Below are 25,203 nucleotides of genomic sequence, written 5' to 3' on the forward strand. Positions count from 1 at the left end.
ATGTTAAGGAGAGTTAATTAGCAATCTGTTCTTATCAGTTCTACATGGTAGCTTGTTAAATCAGGAAGCTAGAATTAGCTTTTAATTAGCTTTCACATTCTTGTACAAATAAGGCTTCATCTGGCTTCTTCTGTAGCTCTCTTCCTGTTAAATGGGAGTTCTTCCTCCCCGCATTTGCCAAGTGATTGCTCATAGTGAATTATTTAATCAGCATGGTTCTCCCTCTTGCCTTTCCTCACAACATGATGTTTTTTTCATTACTATTATTATGTCCTCCTGTGAGACGCAGTTTATATCATCAAAATACTGAAAAGGCATCAAATCACAGCAAACCAGACTCCAGTTTTTATCTTTTATTCCTTTCCAAACCAATTTTTGTAGTTTCAAAACGCATTAAAAAGTTATTTTTGTTCAGATGATGAAGCTCATTAGGGTGTAGTCTAAATTAAGCCCTCCCTTTCTTTCTCATGAAGTAACAACAGACCACAGTGAGGAGCATCCGCTTGCAGCAGCTCTCTGTTCCCCTGGAAACTGTTTAATTGAACTTTTAATAAGTTCAGTTCTGGCTCATTATATCTTAACGCAACAGAATAAAACAGCATGTTGACCACATTCTCCGCTTTGCCTCACAAATACTTCCGTTGGAAGTGAAGAAAGACGATCCCATCAGAAATATAAACACAGAATTAAAAACACAAACGTTTTTAAGAAGAGATTGGCTCACACTTACAGCTGCATTACTAATCCTGTGAGCAACCTCAGTGATGTCAGACGAGCCCTGATTTCCACCAAAAACACAGGTGTTAACCCTTAAACAGCCTTTTAGAGAGGACAAAAATATACTTGACCTTCGAGACAGAAGTGCAAAAAGTCTCTCTCACGTGAGCATACACACAGATACACTCACATGCACAGATATACAGCACAAGGTGGCAGCTGGACATCTGACATCTGTTCAGTCTTTCAGAAACGCTGACACCCCCACATCACTGCTGTGTATGTGTGTGTGTGTGTGTGTGTGTGTGTGTGTGTGTGTGTAGGATTAATTGTTGACTTCGTATGCCTCTGTGTGTGTGTGTGTGTGTGTGTGGATGGAGCAGGGATTAGTTCCTTTCTACACTCATGTGTATGCATGTGTGTGTGTACATGTGTGTGTGTGTGTGGATGTGAGAGAGTGTCTTATGACAATAGGGGCGGGGTGGCAGTTCTCTAAAAATGTCCTTAAACCGTGTTGAACCTCCGTAAGACTTTAATCTCATGTAAATTATAATTTAATTAGTGAATTTGAATAAGAAAGCGACTGAAGTACAGTGTGAGTGTGTGCATGTTTGTGTGAGAGAGAGTGTGTGTTTGGTTATAAGCTGCTGACTTCATTGTGTGTGTATGAGATTAATTTCCTACCATGTGCATGAGCAGCATTATTATGAGACTGTGTGTGTGTGTGTGTGTGTGTGTGTGTGTGTGTGTGTGTGTGAGTGTGTGTGTGTGGACCAGGGGTTGAGGGGTAGTGTGGGGATGCGGGGTCTGGGCAGCAGGTTTCTCTGGAGTTTCTTTCACTCCAGAGGGTCATCACATTACACTATAGTTTTTCTCATTTACTACTACTATTTTATTCTGTTCAATAAATATTAAAAAGCAGATTGGCTTCTGAAGCTGCTTCAGTGGAGACTCAGTAAACAAACAAACAAAAAACTAACTAACACAAAGTTAATGTGTATGTGAGGATGGGTAAGACTGACATAAGAAACTCCAGACTCATGACAGGGTTTGCCCTGTCATGAGTCTGGAGTCTTCGGGTCTTTGGAGGACCTTTAAGCATCATCTATACTATAGCCAGGGCTGCACATAAGTGGTCCGCAGGTGTGCATTCGCTGTCAAAATAAAAGACGCCCACCAGATAAGAAGTTGCAATGTGCGTTTGCGTACATAAGATTTTCTGGAGGAGGACAGACATTTGTTTAGAACTCTTAAAGATGTTGAAGAAGCTCCTTTAAGCAATTGCTTTGGTGTTCTTCTACCGCAAAACATATTCTCGGAACTTCTCGGAATTTCAGGGAATACGCGTTTCTTTTGCGGTGATTTACATGTAACGTAACGTAAATTGACTTTTAGGTCAGTTAGTATTTGGACAATGCCTCGCAGAGCATGTCAGAGGAGGAAAATAAAAGGATTTTCTCCCAAGTATTAAAAAAAAATGTTACATTTAAAATGATCAACTAATTAGCTAATAGGAGATCCAATTGACACCTTATTAGCTGACAATTCTACTGTTTACACTGCATGTAACTCTTTTATTAACACTGTAAGTTACCAAGTAAGATTTTTTTTTGTTAGCCATTTAAAATATTCATCCACTACTTGCTAATCTGTTTTTGATTCATTCAGCAAAGAAATGTAAACTATTCCTGATTTATTTTTCTAGCACTTAGAAAATTCAGTTATCATTTCTTTAACCGTGTTATTGCATAACAATTTCATGTGACATTCATGCATTTAACAAACAATTTTAACACATTTTTACCCTTTGACTTGTACATTTCTGTTTTGCTAATTCTTTTAGCATTTTTGCTTAAAGGAAATACTTCTCCACTCAAGCTTTTTCCACTCCACTGAGTTTTTTTAAATTGCATTTTACTTCATCATGACAGCTAATCTTTATACCTTGGTTACTGTGGGAGTGGCCCTTGGGGTAAGCCTGGTTCTTGGAGTAAGGTTGAACTGGTGACGAATCACAGCTATGCTACGCCATGTTGGCCTTAGGCTTTCATTTGGTTTCATGAAATATGGCTTCACTACGCCATACTTTCCATACCAAGAAATCAAAATTACACAGTTTTTAAAATCATGAAATCCTATGCCTGCAAATAATTGCTTTGAACATGAGACTGTCTGAAGGATAGTGGGGTGTCCATGTAACTAAGGCAAAGACTGCTCAGTGGGTGTATTTTGGCTTGGTGTGTGTATTTGTATTGGAGAAGCTCCAGGAACAGTAGGGTGCTCTCTGGACTCACAAAGCCCTGCAGGGCAGCAGACTGCTGGGCACGCCGAATGTCCCGACCCACTGAACCCTCTGGAGGTTCAGGGACACCATCTGCACAGGGAGACAATATCTATTGTACTGCAACATTACACTACAAAGACTGCATTTTAGTCACAGTGTGAGTTGTAACTTCTTGCAAATGTTAATCAACTACTAATGCATTGATTATCATTGACCATAAATTTTGACAGCCATTGGTGTTCATCTGTTCATCTTTTCTTTCTGATTACTTTCACTGCAGATTGTTCACAGAACATGTTTAGAACAAGTCACAAGTGTGTCCTACATGCAGCTTTGATCCACTATTATGTGGAGTGTTGTTAATCTTTGAAGTAAATTGGACTCAGTGTTTTCTTCTGATTCATAATACAAAAAAGTGTTTAAAAAATCAAGGGAATGCTGCTTTAGTAAGTAGTTCTTCTCCTCCAGAGGACAGAGAAGTGGTGGAAACTGAGTAAGAAAACAAGTAACTGTGTGTGTGTGTGTGTGTGTGTGTGTGTGTGTGTGTGTGTGTGTGTGTGTGTGTGTGTGTGTGTGTGACAAAAGCCTGAGGCTACAGCAGCTTGCTTGTTTCATTCATTCTGTTGGTTTAAGACTTGATCCTACAGGGAGACGGAGCACAAGGAGCAAGACATGAGAGCAAGGGTATAAGTAAAATTAAAATAAAAAATCCCCAGATACTCACATGTATCTTTACTGTAGCACACTTTCTACGTATGACTTGTGTGTTTCTTATCTTGGGGAAGAAGAACTAGAGTAAGAAGCTCAACAGTTCAATATATTTTTCCACTGTGGAAACAATCTCTGCGATCTCTGTCCTAACACACTGGTTCAGTGTTGATTGATTGAAGTGTGCCCTTTACAAAAAAGAAAAAAAGAAAAAAAGAGTACACTGATTTCATATTATTTCTATTTTCATGTGATTTGGCGTTTGGATCAAAATCTGGATGCAGGTGCAGAAACAGCACACGTACCTGTGTCTGCTCTGTATGGATGAGTGCTGACTGAATGCCGTGTGCGTCTCAGGTGTTTCAGCCTTTCTTTTGTTCTCTTCATCAATTTCACTTTCTTTCCAACAAAGGAGCTTAATGAACTATGCTGTGGGCCAGGAAGGGATCTTTTCAGAGGAAGGAGGGAGTATTACAGAGAGCAATTACTCTCTGAAATGGCTTACATTGTATATGAAAAAGGCCTTTGAAAAAAACAGAACTTTTTTCAGTGAAACCCTGTGAATAAAGCAATGATGTGAGCCTAAATGTAACTTTCTGTTGAATCAAGTGACCGTGATTGAAATATTCATAAACAGTGTGTCATTAGCTTGGCTCACACTGCAGCCTTCCTGCTCTTTGTATTTCACCTGTTACTCGGATTATATTTGTTGCTTTTGCTAAAGGAGGCTTTTGCTTCTGCTAGATCCATTCCAGCTGCATAAAGGGAAGGATTACTCCTGTCTGCTTTTGAGAGCTGGAGAAATAAGCAAAGCTTCAATCTATTCATCTGACTCAGAGAGCATTTGGGAGAAAGCTTGAGCTTTTCAGACAGATGCATCGTGGTACTGTAGGATGAGGCATGAGAAAACTGCAGATAAAACAGGTAGCAACCAAAGCAGCACACCCTGTTATGCTGTAGGTTATGTATGGAGTGTTTTACCTGGCAGGAAAAAGAAACAATAAACTAGTGTGTTAGATTATCTCTTCCACTTGTATGGAACAAGAAGACTGTGTAATGTGAGCAACAATGCATTTTCTCTGCTCAGGCCTGCATCATGGGGGCAAGGTTTTGGGAATTTGCCACAGTTTCTTGTGTTTGTCTCACCTGCACCTCAGTCAGGACTGCTACAGTCAAAAGACAGATTTTGCTTCCAGCTGCAGTAATGTATATTTGGTGATATCACTTAGCATGTTAAATCAACCAAGAAAACCATAGATTTAAAAGACGGGAAGTTAATCTTGAGGAGCCCACAAAAATACATATAAAATGTGTGTCTAGAAACAGGAATCAGTTGATTAAAAGTTAACAAAAGCAGAAAGACCACAGAAAAGATTCATGGATGTAGCGAAGGAAGACATGCAGGGGGGTGGTGTGACAGAGGAGGGTGCTGGGAATAGGATAGGATGGAGTCAGATGAACATCCAAGAAAAGAAGACTATAAACCAAGCATATGCCGTCCGGGCTGTGTGGATCTGGTGGGGTTGCTGGCAGAGCTTGACTTTGAGGATTATTTGACTAACTCTATGCCTGATTCGCTCAAATAAGCTTATGGCGCAAGTTAGTTTGCTTTCTCACCCAGGGTGACATTTTACCTTTTAGTCTGCCTGTTTTGGTCAAAATCTTAGGTAATAATGTGATCATAGTGTGCTGTACAAACCAGCACAGTTAGACACATCCTTGATGCTCAGTTTATGTGTTTTTCTTTAGACGAGTCAGAGCAGAGACACAGTCATGTGATGTGTGTCCCCTGATGTGTGCTTTATGGCCTGTGTTTGAAAGCCAGCCAGGAGCTTCATGTCGGGCGACAGTTAATGAAGCTGCGGAGTCTCAGAAAAGCAGCAGCAGCCGGAGGGGAGGGCGTTTAACTGAGCCTTTAGCACAGATATTTGTCCAACCTGGCCTCGTGTTCGCTCCTGGTTGACTTCGAGATACATCTTTAACCAGAAAGAAAAGTGTGTTTATTAATCTTTGCATGAATAAATCTCCTCTAAGATTGCCTTCATTTTTATGTTCTCCACATTACTGAGAAGTAGTTTCATCCTTTTCATCATTAAACCGAGCGGAGCTTCACAATTTTACAATCACATCCTACTGTGTGCAGACTTCATTTAACCTCAGAAACCATGCGTCCAACAGCTCTGATTAGAATTCAAACAGAGTTGAATTCTCCTGGGAAGGCCTGCAGACCTGAAGGCCTTCACTCATTTATCTGGAATTACCTTGAACAGAGCAGCAGGCAGACAGAGAATCAGTGTAGTTCAAGGGGGGGAAAAAGAGGCATGAACGTGAAAAGCAGCAGAACAGAAAGCATAAAGTTTCTCCTCTGCCAGCTGAGGAGTTTTATTTCTCCCCCAAGGAGTAGTAGAAACAATGTTTTTACAGTTTCCACTCAATATAACACTAAAAGCTTCAGCAAGGACAAACCAGCAGTGAATAACCTGCAGCGCTGCTTTGTTTACAAACCACACAAATAATTCTGATATTACAACTTCGCAATCAATCAGAGGAAAAAGGGGGGCGATTGTCATAAATAGAGAGAGAGGCTTTTTCTCTGTCAGGTGTCCTTTAAGACAAAGGTGTGGAAAACAAAAGGAAGCGCGATGAAAAGAGCGAACTGCTCAGTGCTTTTCTTTGATAGTCGAATCCTGCTGAGACTCTTCTATGTAAACATTTATAAACTAATGGAGCACACGTGTCACAGTTATCATCACATTAACGATAGGTTGAAAATTACTGCAAATATTCTGCTATGTTGTGATATTTCGCTCTATTGAGATTAGTTAGAAACAATGTAATTAAACCTTTATTGTTGATTTCAAGGCCTGTGGTTGGTTCCTAATTATTCTGATACTTACCGTAGCTTTCCATACCAAAACTGAAAAATGTGATACTAGTTTTTTTGTGTTGAGTTGTAGTTTTCTTTTCAGACCAAGTGCACTTAGACTTACAGGTAACCTGTAATGATTACTAATCATCTTTTTACACACAGTTACTTATTTAAATGTTGATTTTATGCCTTTAAACACTGTTTACCAGTTTGTCCAAAACATTTTATCCCCTTTTTGTTATGAACACTCGTTTCACTATATGTAGAGCGTGTCTTTCTTCTATCTGTGGCACCTCAGCTGGAGGTTTCTTCCTGTTAAAAGTGAGTTTTTCCACCTGCTTATTCAGCTGGGGTCATCTGATTGTTAGGTTTTTCTCTTTATTAGTGTAGGGTCTTTGTCTTACAATATAAAGAGCCACAAGGTGATTGCTGTTGTGATTTGGTGCTATATGAATAACATTGACTTGAGCTGAATATAACTGAATTAAAAGTTTCCTTTTGTGATCCTTAGTTGTTGTTCTGCTGATTTATTTCAGTGTCTTCTTCTTCTTTGTTCCCCACACTCCATCTCTATTAGCTTGGTCCTTCTTTCAGTTTACTTCCTGCTTTATTTTGAAGTCTAGTTTCCTTGAGTAGCTTTTGTATTTACTTCCTACCTTTGTTCCTCTTCCCACCCTCATTATTGTGTTCACCTGCGCCTCATCATCCCTTCCCCCTGTGGCTGCATTTAGATGGATTATCCTCAGCTGGACTCCTGAGTTGCGGGGGTTGTCTCGTGCAGTGGTCCACTGCCTTCCTGTAATGAACATTTCATTCAGTAATGACAGTGTTTTTACATAAACATATAACTATGGTTGAATCACCTACTGAAATACATTTGTTTTATTTTAAAAAGTTAAGTAAAAGTTAAAAACCAATTCAGCTCTTAGTCACTTAGTGTTTAACTTTTTTTAAACACAGAAAACTTGAAGATGTTGAGTCAGTACAAAGACAATTTTAAAGCCCATTCCTGGAGACCGTGAGATAAATTATTGCATTAGTCTGCTCGCGTAGAGAATAAATTTACTATTAATCATCTTCAGGATTAGAACTTCTTTTTTTAATCACGAAAAACCACCTTGGCTGAATTTAATATTCAGACTTAATGTTGGTATTTCTTCAGACAAAATAAACAGATTCTTGTGTTTCTTGTAAATCTAATTTAATACATATGTGTGGCTGGCTACACAGGTAACATTAATGCAGCACAGGTGAGCATGATGAAGCCACATTAAATTGCAAGGGAAGGGACAGTGACAGAAAGTGTACACTGATCAGAAATGAAAGGTTAACAGTTCATTGCTGTGATAGCTGGGTATCCAACACATGCTAAATTTCTAATGCAGTATTAGGAAGGTTACTTTTAAAATGTATTCCACTACAGATTACAGAAACATGACCCAAAATGTATTTTGTAACGTATTCCGTTACGTTACTCAATGAGAGTAACGTATTCTGAATACTTTGGATTAATTAATATATTATCATGTTTTTTACAACTATGTACTATTGCTGTGTGATTTATTACTATTACAGAAGGTTACTCGCCATATGAATACCAACTAGATTTTTAAATCTTAATATAAAAGGAGTAACAGTAGGGTGGACATTAGGTACGGCTGCACTTTTTGCAGCGATCTCGTGTAGAAAACTATTCCGCGCGTATATAACCGGAAATTGGAATGACCAAAAATAGAGAGGGCAAAGCCTAACATATGAAACAGGAAAATACAGCCGTGTAATCCATTCATTTCAACAAAGTAACTGTATTCTGAATGCCACCTTTTTAAATGGTGACTGTAACAGAATACAGTTACTCATATTTTAAATACGTAGCGGCGGTACACGTATTCCGTTACTCCCCAACACTGTTGTAATGGCATCACAAATATATTTTCCACTTGCTTTAATATGCATGACTAGAAGAGAACAATCATAATGATGGTTCAGCTAAATCTTTTATTTATAGTTTTCACCCAAACACAGGTAATCTGTTTATGCGAAGTGACAATTAACCTGAGAAAAACTACAAAAGTGCTCCGATTTTAAGCACACATCTTCATTAAAAACCATCATCATGGCAAATAAAATGAGGTCAAATAGTTCTTCAGTCTTAAAGAACTCATGATACCAAAAATGTGTGTGTCTAAAAGAATCCGATTAATTATTCCTCTACATTCAGAGTTGCTTTCCGGAGGTGCATCCAGCCGTAAACATCATAAGGACTTGGCTCCTGTGAAGGACACCTCTGAAGCAGCTAAAGTCACAGAGGAGACGTTAATATTTGTGCAGATGTTAGTGGTGATTCTGCTGCTGAAGCTGATGCTAATGTAAGACATGAAAGTCAGGACGTCTCCCGGTGCAACATATGCACACACCTCCCCACACACAAGCTCGCAGGTACATAACACACAGACAATGCATTTTAAGGTATCAATCAGGCTCGATGTGACAAGGAGGAATGTCCTTGAATGTAAATTATTCAGCAAAACAAGACAAAGAAAAAAAGAAGAGTGTTATTTTCTAGCATATGACTTCTAAGCTGTTAGATTCAAGGGTATTCTTGTTTAATTCCATAGTTTCTTAATGTGTTTAAAGCTGTGTTAATCAACTTTTGTCCATGAAGAGACAGGAAAGCTTAGTATCAAGCTGAGGGGCACAGCCCTCATATCGCCTGCTGCAGTCTTGGCCAGTGGCATTGTCTAGTTGCAGAAATGTCAGCTTTGTATAGACGTCTACAGGAAATGGACAAATTTTCCCACTTCAATAACTACCTTAGCATACATTTCACTCCACGGAAATCTTTCATCTTTAATATAGCTGGATGTTCATTTTATGTATATTAAGGTCACAGCCATTCATCGATTTTCTACCATTTATGTGGGTCATAGGCATTCTAATCTAAGAGACACCCAGACCTCCTCCTCCCTAACCACCTTCTCAAAGCTCTACTGAAGGGACTCTGAGGAGTTCCCAAGTCAGCTGAGAGACATACTCTCTACAGCATGTCATGGGTCTACCCTGGGGCCTCCTGGAGGAGCTGGAGGAGGACCCAGAGCACCTAACCTACAAGGCATCCAGGACACATTCTAGTAAAATGCCACTTGAACTGGATCCTTTTTGATGTGGAGGAGTAGCAGCTCTACTCTGAGCCCCTCACAAATCACTGAACTCCTCCTGAATTACCTTATCTGTATAGAAGAGCCTCATTCTTTTGGTCACTTATTAATACTGGATTGGACAGTGAAGGCAGAGGACTCGATGTTCCTGGTAGAGCAAGATAACCCAGGGTGTTATTTAGAGAGTGGTCACCTTGTGATTGACAAGTTAATACATGCATGTCTTCAAGACTTGCAAACCCTAATATTTCAGATAATGTCAGGTCTAAGACGGCTTAATGAAGTCAGTCAGTACATTTTTGTGCTGCTCCATAGAGTTCCTCAAGGCTTTGCAGGACTTTGTAGGTCTCCAAATGGGACTTTTTCTTTTTTGTTTTTTTGGCATCCAAAATTGGTGTTATCAAGGCACCATCTTCAAAAGGCTTCTGTGTTGAAACACAGGTGGTGCTCTGGGATGTGAACACAATTTTCCTGTCACATTGAGTTGCTTTTTAAACCCCTCTGGTCTTTTGGAGAAAGAAAATGGGGTTTTTAAAAAATGTAAATACTTTTTGATGTATGTTAGTTAGAATTACTCATTTTCTCCACCTGATTGCCAAGACTTATGAGAACCATTTCCAAAAGCAGTCACATATTTGTAAAGCAGACGGCTAGGGATTAGAGTTAGAGTATTGGTGATGATGGCTTAGAAACTACCTCTGACAATAAGCTTGCTTTCTGCAGCTACCGGCAGCTGAAATGAAATGTTACAGAGCAGCTTTCCTTGCTCGTGGTCCGGGTCGGGATTGCACTGAAATTTTGGGTCCGGATATTGTTGCAGATTAAACTGTATTTTGGCCTGGAGCCCGTCTGTATGTGGGGAAATAGGAGAGCCAAGTGTTAGAGCGGTTAAATGGAAAAGGCCAGTCAACCAGGAGAAGCATTGATATTCAGAACACACACACACATACGCATCAACACACACACACGCACGCTGGTCCTGTAGCTCATTCTAGCTCTCCACACATCAGTAGCACCATCAAATGAAGATTGAATATCCAGAGAGAGAGGTAGAGAGAGAGAGGGTGATAAAATGAGATGTGTGTGCTGCCTCAGTCGTTGGCTGAAACCTCTGACTTTAAAGTGCGTTCTGATTGGGTAAAATTGCAAATAAATAAATAAACAAACAGCACGTCTGTAATCAGAGCTTGTGATTCCTCTCTGCTGCACTGCTTAATTATGCGTGTTTATGTAAATGCAGACTCTTGATGAGATGGTAATGGATATCCCAGATTGACTTTAATGGATTCCAGAGAGACTGAGAATTAAACCAGCCTGTCTATTAAAGGGCGCAGAGGTGAAGGAACCCCCCACCGGGAACCCACCACCTCCACACATCCACCCCCCTTTTTCTGGCAGCCATGTTGGAGGCTTAGCTCTCTGTGAAGCTAATGGCGGTGTGTCTTTTACAGCTGAGTTCAACAATCTTGTCTGCTCCATGTGGCTGATCATCTCAGTAGCAGCTCATCATGTTTGTGTTTATATGATTAGAATTTTTGGCCTTCTAATCGTAGCAGACAGAACTGATATGGAAGGGTTTTCAGTGGAAACCTTAATGACAATGTTCTGAGGGCTGTTTCTAAGAATTTTGTAGGCTCTTTTAAGAAGTTATTAAGATTTTTCAGGGACATTTTAAGACAGTTAAATTTTGAGTATGGTCTTTTTTTTTAGCTTTTGAAGATTATTCACGATGCTGCAACAATTTCTGGGGAGGCTACATAATGTTATTGGGCAGGTTTGATTGTGGTTAATATTACGTCAATCCAAGGTATGAAGAAAAAATTTCAGAAATGGTCTTGGCAGATTCAGCATACTCCAGATTCAGCATATGATGATTAAAAATCTAAATAAAAATGTGCCAGTAAACTAGTGTTGTAAAAAAAGAGACATGAGGTGAATGCTGCAGCAAAAATACAAATTTGTTAATTTGGACTGGTAAAATAAACATTACTATTCCAGATGATAATGCCTATCAGGGATAGAAAAAGACTTTACATGCAACTGAAAAACTTGACACTTTTCTGGAGATTTAACTGCCAGCTTTGCATTACAGTGAAGAAACACTGACATACATATATTCTTTAAATTGGACTACAGCAATAAGTAAATACTGTGTGTCTGTGTTTGAGAGATGAGCGATCCAGCAGATTGACAGAGGAATTAGAAGCTGTCTGCACACACAGAGGACAGGCTGATTACAATCAATAATCTATCAACCACTGCCTGACAAGATGTATTGATCAGTATGAAGGAGAGAGAGAGCAGCGAACAACCCATAAATACACAAAGATGAACACACCCACACAAACACACACACACGCAGCTGTCAGGCAGCAGTTTCTGTTTCAAAGTTCACTGAAGTCGGGCAGTTCAAACGGGATGAAGCTCGGGGAATATCTTTAAATATCTGTCATTGATTGATATATTTAAAATGGCCTTTTGGTGTTATTACATTAAAAACACTCAACTGTAATCTAAATGTCAGGCACACTTTTCTTTTAAGTACTATTGGAACAATGTCTCTATTTGATGTAAGCCAGACAATTTGGCTGTGTTAACATGCTGGTTAGCACCATAAGCACTTGCTTTCATCTTTGCTGTTGAATGCAGACATAAGAATCGAAAGCAGCTTTTTAAAAATATTTTTAAGGCAATTTTTTTCAATGGATGCTTGACTTCTATTAGATTCAATTCAGCTTTTATACTGCTAGATTGTAGTACTGTGTTTCTTAGTTTCATTTATTTTCAAAGCCCACTCAGGCTAGGGCAATTAAAGTTATTACAATAAATATAACACTCAACTGTAATCCCAATGTCAGGCTGTGATTTAAATGGAAAGATGTAAGATGGATAAGGCAAAAAAACTGCAGGATTGCTCAGATTTGATAGCAGTGGCTGCTAGCATGCTGGTCAGAGCCACAGGCAGCTTCAAATGCTTTCATCTAACATCAGGAGCTTTTTTCAAATACTTGTAAAGGTAATTTTTTTAAACTATCGATATGGTAGAAATCCATGTGAAGCAATAGATGGTTAAATACAGACATTAGTTCAACTTTGTGAACACATTCTGCATATTAAGTAGAATAAATAAATTAGGGACAAGTCTCTTGGTGGAGGAATGGTTTTGGTTTGCTTTTTATTATTTATTATGACTTTTTTTTGTAATTGATCAACATTCATAGATAGAGCCATCCTTTGGATAGCATTGCTGCATCAGAATCCCCCCCCAAAATTTATCAGTGGCTCCAAAGGGTTAGTCATCTGACTGTATTTGGGATCCAGTTTCCACATATGGGATCCTTAGCATTTTAGCGTTATATTGCTAAACAAATGTTCCAACATATTTACATCTTTTATGTCATGGTGAATTTATTAGTCGCATTTTTCTGTGATTTTCCTTTTAACTTGTAGAACAAAAAATAGCAAGATCAGACTTGAAGAAGCCACAGCACACAGTACATATTTCTGTAATGATGCAAATCCCGGACAAGCCTCCAATTTGTCACAGTCTGACTGTAGAGGAATGAAGAGATATCACTTAACTTTTTGGAGAAAAATAAATTGCAGTTAGTTCATTTGTAATGTGTGTGGTGTGTGTGGCTGTGTGGACGGGTGTGCTAACAAGCCAAAAACAAAGCACCAATAGCCAGTAATAGAGATCCAGCCTGTTTATGGCTTGTCCACTGTTCACTATATAATGTCTGTAAAGCTGAACTGTAGTTGTTATCTGCTTATATAGTGCGCTATAATGGTGGTTTGAAACAACAAAGTCTAGTGTCCAGAGGATGTACATTACATTACTCGACTAGTACCATCATGCATTGTCGCCTGTTTGTTATCAGGGGGGAAAGGGGGAAAGTAGAGGTGGTATATATGGAGACAATGTGATTTTCTTACATGTTGAGTACCTGGGATGCATAATAATTCTCAGATGTTTCAGCCTTGCAGCAGAATTCTTTAAATAATATTCAAATACCAGAACCCCATTGAGATTTCAGTTTCTCAGTCCAAACTGTAAATATGTTTTTGGTATGTTGTAAAATGGCTCTCATGAATATTATACCTTGAGGCGTAGTTTGTTTTATACCAAGTACATTCATCAAAAGCAGGCTAGTTGTAGCTGTAGTTACTATCAAGCTTAGGTAGCTAAATACAGTTCAGTATGTTATAAAACAAGTTAAATGTGCACATATATGCAATATTGTTTTGTTTTGTTTTTTCTTCTTCTGTGAAAATATTTCAACTCCCTGCTATAGTTAACCAAAGATACCAGTGCTGAGGTTTCAGTGGCCCATTGTTTTAGGAGCAGCAATAAAGGAATGTAATTATGTAGCAGTGATACAGTGCAGTGTCTGAAATGTATCAACAGATTTCTACACTTGTAGTGTAGTGCACTAGTTAGCAAACACTATATAGTGGGTGAATATTTGGCAAAACAAGTGAACAACTTAAACACAGCTCCAGAAACTTGGTTACATACATAAGCAATCACAATCAGTCAAGCAGTCAAACCAGCCCACTCCCTTTCACAAGTGTACCATTATTTATACTAGCTATTAAAATGTGATCATAATACCAAAAGGAAACAAATGAATTAAAAGATGACCCAAACCCAAAACCAGACAGGCATGCAGACATTAGGCACACACACACACAGAAACATATGGTTGGTGTGTAACGTGTGTGTGAAGGTCATTAGTTCCTGTCTGCTCTCTGCACGCTTGGAGCCTTGTTGGCATGATTTCTTCCATATCTGACCAAATTACCCACAACACCACAGCTACTGCCAACACACACAGCCCTGAGTGTTTGCATGTGTCCCCGCTCACCATACGGTGCACGCATGGACTATCTCCACCTCGGCCCTTCAATACTCAAGGAAACTGTGAAGGAAAAAGGAGGGAAAAAAACTCCTGGAGGAGAATCTCGGTTTGTACAATGAAGCACTTTATTGTTGCCTGTTTTGATAGAACTCACAGAGGAGGATTATCACAGTGTGATATTAATGTGCTTCTGTATAAAAGAAAGCCTGAGGTTCAGTCTCAACATTCATTGGAAATTCTACAAATAAAAAAAAGCAGAAAGCCAAAAAAAGAGAGAACACAATAGAACACACAAAAAATAGACTGTGTAACAAAATCAACTCATTTAAATGATGATATAAACTAAGAGGTTTTAGAAATGATAATAGCAGCAGGATAAGATGAACAATGCCAACAAGCTATTCATGTTCTTCATTTTGGCGGGATGTCTTCTGGAGGAAGTCCAGCTCTTCCTGCGGAGGCCCCATCTTCAGCCAAGATGCCTGGGCAGCTCCTCCATATGCCGACAGGACATTCAGAGTGTGCTCATTAGGCCCCCCTGGCAAAAACCCCACAACTCCAAGGTCAGGAGACGGCTCGTTAGGAAGGAGATGCCTAATGAGCGGAGAGATCCTTAACGAAAGAGACATTGTTAACGAGCCCAATGAGCAGCAGCTTAAAACTCTTCTGGGCTCGTTTTTGGATGGAGAAGACGGGAAGATAACAATGACTGATGCAGTTCAGATCACCTCCACAGTCGTTCGTAATAAATACAAAAACTTCTTACAAATCATCAAAACATAGTTGCTACATAAATAAACTCCAGGAAAGCAGAACATCAAATAGAAATATACTCATTTTACTCATTTATGCTAATTTGCACATGTGGTAAAAGTAGTAAAGCTCAAAATCTGGGATGTAGTAAGAGCAGATGTGGTTTAGATTTAGAGTGTTTTATGAAAATTTCGTGAACCTCTCATATCGCGCTATCATGTTTTAAATTGACTGCAAAACTATGGACATTTCCATCAGTGGTCATTTTAAGACACTAAACACACCAAACAAGCTGATTTTAATATTGGCACTAACATGTCACCTTACTCAGTGCTACTGAGCCTCAGGGTCATGAATACAGACCTCTTGAGCTCCATCCAAAAGGGACACAACATTAGCCCATCGGTTGGTGATATTCAGTGTTGGGACTAACGCGTTATTAAGTAACGCGTTACAGTAACTACGTTATTATTGTGGTAACGAGCACGGTAACTAGTTATTATGCCAAAATCAGGAACGCGTTAGTCGTTACTGGGATTTAGATAGGGTCGTTATTCGTTACTTCGTGTGGTAGCTATCGCGGAGCTTCCACAGATTCAGTAACATTAGCAAGTGGTGGAGGCCAGCAGGTGGATGAAGGAAAGGGGAGGCAGGAGGAGCAGAGACCCGAGGCAGCCGCCTGTCCGAGTGTCAGGCGAACTGAACTTTAGGTAAGAAGTTATGACCTGCAGTCTATCTGGGTCAGATATGAACCAAGTTTAGGTGGAGTTTATTTTCGTTATGCTGACTTTTTTGTACTGTGTGCTAGCTAGCATGACGGAGTTTCTATACAGCTGGGTGGGTGCTATGATGTTACTGATGTTGAACTTTATTTTGTTCATAAGGTTAATTATTAGAGTTGCCAACCGTCCCGTAAAAGAAGATATTACACGTTTCGTATTGAGGTGAAAAGGAACGCAGTTTGTCCCGGAAAAGACACAAAGCTGGAGTTATTCTGTCTTTGCTGCACAGCTGCCTCTTCTTCTCTCCCCTCTCTCTCCTGATTCTACTTCAATCATGAAACTGATCAATGATCTGCTGATCGGCTTTTCTCTCTTGTTTGTTTATCGCCCACAGAAAGAATAAACCAGCGGATGTCGCGGTAAACAACAGCAGCACGTTTAAGCTTGATCAGCTGTTGTTAGAATTTATTTAATATTAATTTCTAGTATCAGCTGATGTTTGCTGGAGCCACAGCTGTAAACCTGCTGGTCATGATATGGTTTGTATATGTGGTGAGAGGGAAACATGAAGATGAAACCAGGAGATGTCCTTACTGGATCATCAGAGCTGTGATGGAGAAACAGGTTTACCTTTTAGGTGACAAGAATGAGTTGAAGGGAAGTTATGAACTGTTTCTGAGAGACAAATAACACCAGGATCCTTTTTTTATGTAGCTGACAGCTGGTAACTGTGCAGGGGCGGGTCTAGCAAAGTTTTGCCAGGGGGGCCAGGTAAGGCATTAACAGGAAGAGGGGGGCACAAAGAAATACTTTTCTTTCTTATTCTCATTTAAAATGTCTAGCTTTTAAAAAATAATTATCTGAATCTTACAACAAACGATTGATAGATTGATGCATATATACCATCAAAACAGTGTACATCACTGTCACAACAGCGTTTGTTTTCATTCAAAGGGTTTATGATTTTTTTCTATAATGGTAGTCAAAATGCCCAGGCCAATTTTTTGTCCCAGTCCAGCTCTGTATGGAGCTCATCTGCAGTCTGGTGTTACCTACATCTTCCTATTCGGAAGGCAGGATTTCAGAGTTCTGAGTACAATTAAAAGGACGTCGACTGCAGTTTTTGCGTTGGATGTAAAAAGCGCACATGACGCTGTAACGTAGGCTAGAATCATGGCGGTGGTCAACGACGGTCCAGGCGTGGGATTTCTCTCGTGGAAATATGCACATTATCTTTTCCTTTCTATTGCTAGGTGGCACAGTGCACTTGTGGCAAGTAAGCAAGCTAGAAGACTGGCACTCTTGCTGGGTATCCAGTTACGGAAGCAACACATTAACAAGAGAATTCTGAGTAAAACCAAAGTTACTTTTCCTAGTAACTAGTTACTTTGAAAGTAACGAGTAACTTGAAGTAACTGAGTTACTTTTGATAGAAGTAACTAGTAATGTAACTAAGTTACTAATTTAAAGTAATTTACCCAACACTGGTGATATTACACAACAACTGTTTTATCGAGATACACAATTACCTTTAATTGCTGGTAAAGAGTGTACTCTTATACACAACTTAGCACAAACAAATGCTCGGCACTGACCACCTGGTGTAACATTTGAACCCACTGGCTATCTTTTTCCAGTGTGCACAGTTAATGTTGTTACATGTAGTGTAAGCCACACATCACACAAGTAAGTTATGACTATAAACAGGAGGGACAGTGTCGTTTTCAGTCAGAGGCCAGGGCTTTTTAAGCGGACTCTGCTCTGTTCTACTTTTGAACTATATTCAGGAACATAATTTACAATATGAATCATCATATTGGATTAAATAAGACGCGAAACTAGGGACTGAGACCATCGGTTTAACAGGAAAGTTTTTACTGTAGGTGGTGATTAAGGAAAATAAGCATTGTTTTCCCTCAGACTTTTATACACTGGATTTCTTTACGCAACCAGGGAACTTGCCTCCTCCCGTCCATTAAAGAAAAAAATATATAAAATGTTATAGCATTCTTCTTTCCAGAGCTGGAAGCTGCATCCATGGGTGAAACAGTGTCACACTTGTTGGCCAATATTGCCGTGACCACAACGAAAAACACCTCGTTTCTCTCTGTGGAGCCAGCGGTTTTGATAACCTAGCAGTATCTGAGGCCCTGCGATGAGAATGGTTTAGTGTTTCCATCAGTTTGCCAATAGCTTTTTCGACTTCCTCCATTTCCTCAAAGTCAAATTCCAGACAAAACTGATAAAATGCAGGAAAAGCAAAGAATATTTTCCAGTGGAAATTATTTCAGCTGCACAGTAAAAAACCAAGTGTCAATTTTACACTTACAGAGTTGATTTTAACTCTGCTTCAGATAACATTTGGTCCCACTCAAAATTAGAGTTAAATTTACTCTATGGCCAGTGTTAACTTTTCAGTGTTAATTGTACTCAATTTAGTGTCAAAATTAACAACAAAATGTGTAAAAATATTTAACACTGAGGGTTATTCACACTGTTCAGAGTAATTTGATTACACTTTATAGAGCTATTTTACTCCAAATTTAGTTTAATAATAACACTCTGATGTGTAATAATATATCATTTTTATTTCTCTGTAGTGTGATTTTTTTCATATTCATCTTATGATGCTATATTACTAAATAACTGTGATCTATCCTACATTATGGAAATAACAACAAATATACAGGTTAAAGTAACAGCATTTATTATGTTTCTCAATTCAGTGTCATTTAATTAACGTAACAAACCTTTACAATTCACAGTTCTATGATGCTCACTAGAGAAAGCAATATGACATTTCCCCAATGTCGTAGTTGCAGAAAAGTAACAAAGTTGGTCAGGGATGAACTGTATGATGTACCAAAGACATAATGGGCCCTAAAGAGTTCATCAAGGGCTCCTACAGAACCTGTCGCATTACATGGAAGTGCATGCTTCTCAATCACAATGAAGGTGTGAATGCTGCTTCTTGTGGATCCCTGGGTAAGATGGTAGGGCTGACTGCTTCGGGTGATGTTGTCTAGATGCTGCTGTACACTGGTTCCAGCCTACAACAACACATTAAACAACAGTATTAAGTGACTATCCTCTGACAGTAGATTAGCTCAACTCACTGTCCATGAAAATAGAGGTGATGGAAAGTATATTTTAAACAACATACCTTTGGGAATTTGATGAGGTTATTGACAGCTTGAGATGCAGACATCTTTCCTGGTCTCTTTCGCCCTTGTGCAGATGGTGGTAGCAGATGTAGCAGCAGCAAGATAGTAGACAAGTCACTGTCCCAGCCTACAGACGAATAAACAAAGAATTATTCCAAAAATACATTGAATTGACAGAATTACCTATATAACCAACAATGGCAAATAAAAACAGTCACAATCATACCATTCTCAACTTCAGTACCTGACTCAGCATTGCACATTAACTCCAAGAGCTCTGAGGTGGGGACAAGTCCATGACTTTCCTTTACAACCTTTGCTTTGAGATTGGTGAGCCACCTCTCCAAGAATTTGCTCCCAGTGACCTCACAAAACAGGAGTCGGAAATCTTGTTCTATCTGTAATGCAAAAATACAGAACATAGAGAGGTGTTTGATTGAATCCTGCCTACAAATTACATCAGTATCATTTAAATGATAAGTGAACTTACTTTTGGGAGATTTGCAAACTGAGACGCTTCTTTCCTCCACAGCTTTTCTTTGAATGGTCTTCAACCGCCATGCAATGTATCCTGAACTGTTCTCTGGATCGTAGTAATGTTTCTATGTAATTAAATAAACGAAGAAGGACTATGTTATCAACATTTCTGAGGGCAATTATGTATTTAATGTTGAAAAGTTCCCTTTACTTACATATCCATGTTGTGAATATGGGTCTTCCAGATATGGAGACAGAGCAACAATGTCCTGCGCATACATCACTCTTACGCTTTTAGGGGGAGATGTCCTAATGTATAAATTCAATAATTGGCATTAAACATCACAATTAAAAATAATACAATGTTTAAAATGTTTCTTTATATCTTACATTTTTGATTCTTACCCATGTCATTCTGTCATCTCAGCCTCAAGTATGTTTCTCATCCGTCTTCTGGTTGCATCTCTCAGAGATTTGGTTTGTCCATACTCTTAAACCTTTCTATAAAATAGGAACATTACTTAATATTACTTAACATGTCATTAACATTGCTATCAGTTAATTTACACAAAATACATATTTCTTACTAAATAATGAGCAAAACTCTAAAGTAGTGTATGCCTTTGGCATTTGCTTAAAATAATATAAACCAGTAAAGTTAACTTTATGGTAATGTTACCCACTTTTTCTGAAAGTATGTTCGCTCATGTAAGCTAATTAGCGATTATTAGCTTACTGATAAACGGTAATTTAGTTGTTCAAACTGTGCGATTTGACATGTGACAATGATATTATTTAGACAGCATTTAGAAGAAATACATAGTTAAAATGTTTTAGGTTCATATTAACGCAGTGAGAAGATAACGAACATCTTAACTTTTAGCAACTGCTAGCATGTAGCTACTGGAATGCCATTAAACCTATGGGTAAATGCTGCTAACATGTCCTCACTCGACATCAGTGAAACTATAAAGAGCTACTTAGTTTAAAAATACCTTTTAAACAATGTTACCAGTATGGGAATGTTAACTTCACTTACCTGACTGTGGCAGCTCTTCGGAGAAAATTCCATGCGCATTAGAGCTCTGAGGCCACACACGCCTGCGGACTGGTAATAATCAACACTGTGTGGAGTGAAGTCTTCACTGCGTGACTAACAAACTTTACACTGACTTTTAACTCTGATGTTAGAGCTGGTTTACTCCTCATAGAGTTGTAAATACTCTATCTAGGTTAAAATAGGTTTACTCTGAAATATTGACACTCCATTTTTTACTGTGTGGGGAAAGAAATCTTTATTCTGAGGCAAGTTAGCCCTACCTTGGGCTTATACCATGCAGGACACTTGGAAAAACTGACCCAGTATAAATGCATGTACATGTATTATTACAGCGGAAATCGTAATATTAAATCAATTCATTTAAATTGTATTTTTATATACTTAAATTATCATTTTTTGGTGAGGTATAGAATTTTCTGTTCATATAGATGGGAGTGAAATGATTATGGAGTACAGTATGAACTCTGAGGGACTTGACTTCTTCATACTCAGTAAATCTGAGGTTGGTTCAGTCACTGGGGAGTCAGTGTGGACTGCCTGTTATAGTCTCCATCCTCCTCTTCCTCGTACTCCTCCTCCTCCAAATAGACGGCAGTATCTCTGCCACCTCATCCACATATAAAAGATTATTCTTTTCTTTCTCCCTCTCCTCGTCCCCACCTCCTTTCTTTTTCTTCCTCCTCTTTTCTTAGCTTCTGCCCCCTCCTCTTCCTCCTCCACCTCGGCCTTGCAGTGAAATAAAAGATTACGGGCAGACGAGTCATTATTTTCAGTGATGGCAGTCATACATCATTGAGACTGCACTGGTGAGAGCGAGAGAGGGCGAGAGACCTAGACACTGAGAAGGCAAAAATGAGAGCGTGAGAGAGAGGGGAAGGGAGTGGATCGAGACTGAACGAGAATGAAGCTGAGGATGAGCTTAGAGCTTCTTCCTCTCGTTTTTTTCTCCCCTCTGTCTGAACCAGTCTGTGTGAAATTAATGGCTGCTACACTGACCATGGATCAGACTCTGAGCACGTTTGTGCTCAAACAACTCAAACTGAAAAGTAAAACAGATCAACAAAGGCGCTGTGTTGATGGGGTTTATTAAAAATTTACTGTAGTTAATTGAACTTGCAGATGGAGGCAGATTTCCTCACAATTTAATCTGATCAGTTGAGGGATTTTCATTTGATTGGATGTATTTTTCAGACACATATTCTGATCCGATTTTGTTTTAGGTGCAGCTTCGAAAAGTTTTAAAGTCACAGTGGGAGAATAGGCTGTATATAAAACATCGACTCAAGCCAGTTTATTTATTTATTTTTGTGTTTGATTAAAACCTGTTTTATATTAAAAGCCAGCAAAAAATGACTTTAGCTAAGTCAAAGGACCAATTTAAATAGCCCATCTCCCTCAGGTAGGCCCACATCTTTACCTGCAAAGGTATTGTCACATAATTTGATACCCAGGTGTCGCACAGTGTTGCTATACCCAAAAGACCCCAAAACAAATGGACACAATTAACTTTAATTGCAAAAAGGTTTTAAGCAGTCAACAGGGACGCATCACTACCACCATGATGATTGTAGCTTTGGGATCTGAAAAGATATACTAAACAAGTTTTATGGTCCTGCAAATATATTGGTCTGCGTACACAATTGGGTGGGGGGGTCACCCACCCCAGATGTGCTCCTGTGCAGATGTAAGCATCATGGCTTATTGGTTGACAAGTGGGCCTGAATAGAGAAAGACGCAAAAACTGTGTTCACTAGGAACAAGACAGCCACAAAAAAACTTCAAAGTTCAAGTTATAACTTCACCCTTCTCTGAAGCTGACAAGCATAAATGTCCCACTGGCCAGTTGTACCACATACTTTGTACACTGCCTCCATCTGATGAAATGCCTGTTTGTACAAAGATGGACAGGAACATGCACTGGAGCACAAATCTTGCTAAATGTGGAAGTCCATTAAACTTGCATTTTCTGTCACTGGCGTGCACAGATAGAGACGAGGTGGTGCTGAAGCACTTGCCCTTTTGCCCTCAGTCCAAAAAAGTGCCCTTTTGAAAGACGTGATTTTTTTTTTTTAAAGCTGCGCGATTTAAAAAGGTGTGAAAATAATGGCTTGATTTGTGCCCCTTCTTCAAAGACACCCGAACCCTGTCGCTTTTTCACTGTCACCGTGTCACGTGAACACGCTTGCAGTTCATTTGTTGTGAGGCGTGTAGCAGCGGCATGACATAGGACTACTTGGAGTAGGCATAGTAGGCTAACTATAGCGACTGGGAGCCACGGCGGACAACACGGCAGCTCTTTCCCTTCCCAACCAGTCAGGTAACCCATGAATCGAGTGAAATTATTCTGTTTGCCCTCTAAGACCAACCTGCAATTGTTTTGTTGTGAAGTAGCCTGTCAGAAACTGCACATGACAAACTTTGCCAGCTTTCCCCCTCCATCCATCCATATGGATAAACAAAAAAACGACACATTTAAAATGTAACTGTGGCGGAGGCGTGGCCCCGGGCGCAGCTGCAGGGGAGGAGTGGAGCAGAAGGCTCAACAGGGCGGCGCTGCGAGGCCGGTAAGGACAGCTGATGGTGTTTATGTACTGATGATGGTCTCCCTCCGCTGTGTTTTTATAGTGAGACGGGGAGGAGCGGCCAGGGAGAGATCAGCTGGGCTCGTGAGCTGTCAGGCTGTGCGACTGATTCAGCTGTCAAAACAAACACGTCAATAAATGTGGAAATTGGCAGTACATACCTGCGTGTGCGTGTATTTGTGCCTGGTGTACTCCACAAGTGGTGCCGAAACCCAGGAAAGTGCCGGTGGGGGAATGTCCGACCCACAGGCCGCGCCACCCGCCCAGCCTCTGCAATTCTTGGCGCAGATGCTAGCGGAGATGGCGACGATGAGCCGGGATCAGGCGGCCGACCAGCGTGCCCACCTGGCCGCGCTGCGGGAGCAAACGGACCGACAGACGCAAGTTCTGGAGCGGCTGGTCGGGGCCGCTGCCATGCCGAAGCCCTCGCCACTGTCGGTGGCGGTGCCCCGGATGGGGGACGGGGACGACCCACAGGTTTTTTTGGAGACCTTCCGTGCCACGGCGGAGGCTTGCCAATGGCCGCGGGAGGAGTGGGCTCCGCGGCTGCTTCCCCTGCTGTCTGGGGAGGCACAAACAGCGGCTCTGAGTCTGCCTCCGGCGTCGAGGAGCAGCTTCCCGGATGTGAGCCGGGCGGTGGTGGACAGGCTGGGGCTCACCGCCGAAGACCATCGCCGGCGGTTCCGGGCCTGTCGGCTGGCTACAACGGACCGACCATTCGCCTGGGCCCGGCAGCTGCGCGACGCGGCGGTGCGCTGGTTGCAGCCGGGAGCATCGGAGGGCGAGACGAAGCTGGTGGACAAGGTGGTGCTGGAGCAGTTCACGGAGGGATTGCCAGCGGAGACGGCGAGATGGGTCCGGTGCCACCGGCCCGCAAGCTTGGAGGTAGCGGTGACGCTGGCGGAGGACCACCTTGCCGCTGGAGCAGGGGAGCCCGGGGACGCCGGACGGAGGCCGAACAAACAGGCCCCAGTGCCGGCCCCCGAGGCGCCGTGTGCCGGCACCAGGGCAGGCAGAGCGGCTGCCGGCGCTGAGCCCCACTAACCCTTTCGCGGCGGCGGTGCCATCCAGGGGAACCGAGCCGAGTGGAGCCGCCCCCGAGCCACGGAGGGCAGCACAAACGCCGGGGCCGGAGTGTTGGAAGTGCGGGCAGCCGGGACACCTGAGGAGGGATTGTCCGCTTATGGAAGTGGGGCAGGTGTTCCGCGTTGCTGGCGCCCCAGCACCCTCCCCTGGTCCAGGAGGGACATACAGTATTCGGGTAAGGACTCGAGGGGATATACGCCAGGCGTTGGTGGACACGGGCTGCACACAGACCCTCGTGCACCAAGGCTTGGTTCGCCCCGGGGCATTATTGGAGGCAGAATGGGTGGAGGTGAGGTGTGTTCATGGTGATGTGCACCGGTACCCCATGGTGCCGCTGCTGCTAAAATACAAGGGCCATACACATAGGGTAACGGCGGCGGTTAGCCCGCGCCTGTCGCACACCCTGATTCTGGGTACCAATTGGCCGGGGTTTCATCAGCTACTGGGGCAGTACGCGGGGGTGCGATCACGACCGGAAGCGGGGTGTAGCGTGTGCGCGGCATTCAGCGGTGACGCGGGGTCGTCCGACACCGACTCCGGGGGGGAGGAGCCCCGGAAGTGTCCCCCATGGGTGATTTCCCACTGGAGCAGTCTCGTGACGGCACCCTACGCTCAGCCTTTGACCAAGTGATGGCTATTGATGGTCACGTGGTGCGCCCTGAGGCCGCGCAGACCTACCCGCGTTTCGTCTTATTAAATGACCGTTTATATCGAGTGAGTCGTGACACTCAGACTGAGGAAACACACACCCAGTTGTTGGT

At 41.2% G+C, this 25,203-nt stretch overlaps 2 protein-coding genes across 2 annotated transcripts in view; one reads left to right on the forward strand and one right to left on the reverse strand.

Moving 5' to 3' along the window:
* Positions 1 to 25,203, forward strand: part of dcc (DCC netrin 1 receptor) — a 406,171-nt gene that overhangs the window by 26,109 nt on the left and 354,859 nt on the right. The window lies entirely within an intron of this gene.
* On the reverse strand, positions 14,997 to 20,786 carry LOC146628588 (uncharacterized). Its single transcript, XM_085358906.1, has 5 exons — positions 20,754 to 20,786; positions 19,464 to 19,635; positions 19,237 to 19,364; positions 18,837 to 19,123; positions 14,997 to 15,192 (listed from the first exon to the last, which is right to left on the reverse strand). The coding sequence occupies exons 1-5, from the start codon at positions 20,784 to 20,786 to the stop codon at positions 14,997 to 14,999; spliced, it is 816 nt and encodes a 271-aa protein (XP_085215032.1).

This window comes from Diplotaxodon limnothrissa, linkage group LG7 (assembly GCF_057381915.1).
Source record: "Diplotaxodon limnothrissa isolate DT_005_m linkage group LG7, D_limnothrissa_male_GT1.1, whole genome shotgun sequence".
In the NCBI taxonomy this organism is placed as follows: domain Eukaryota; kingdom Metazoa; phylum Chordata; class Actinopteri; order Cichliformes; family Cichlidae; genus Diplotaxodon; species Diplotaxodon limnothrissa.

Bases quoted from the DNA above. Each gene is read 5' to 3' on its own strand.
- LOC146628588 (XM_085358906.1), bottom strand. From the start codon at position 20,786: ATGGAATTTTCTCCGAAGAGCTGCCACAGTCAG. The intron at 19,636-20,753 runs GTAAGTGAAGTT...TTTGCATTACAG, and splicing joins CGAAGAGCTGCCACAGTCAG to ATAGAACAAGATTTCCGACT. The intron at 15,193-18,836 runs GTGAATTGTAAA...TCCGCTCATTAG, and splicing joins CTAGTGAGCATCATAGAACT to GCATCTCCTTCCTAACGAGC.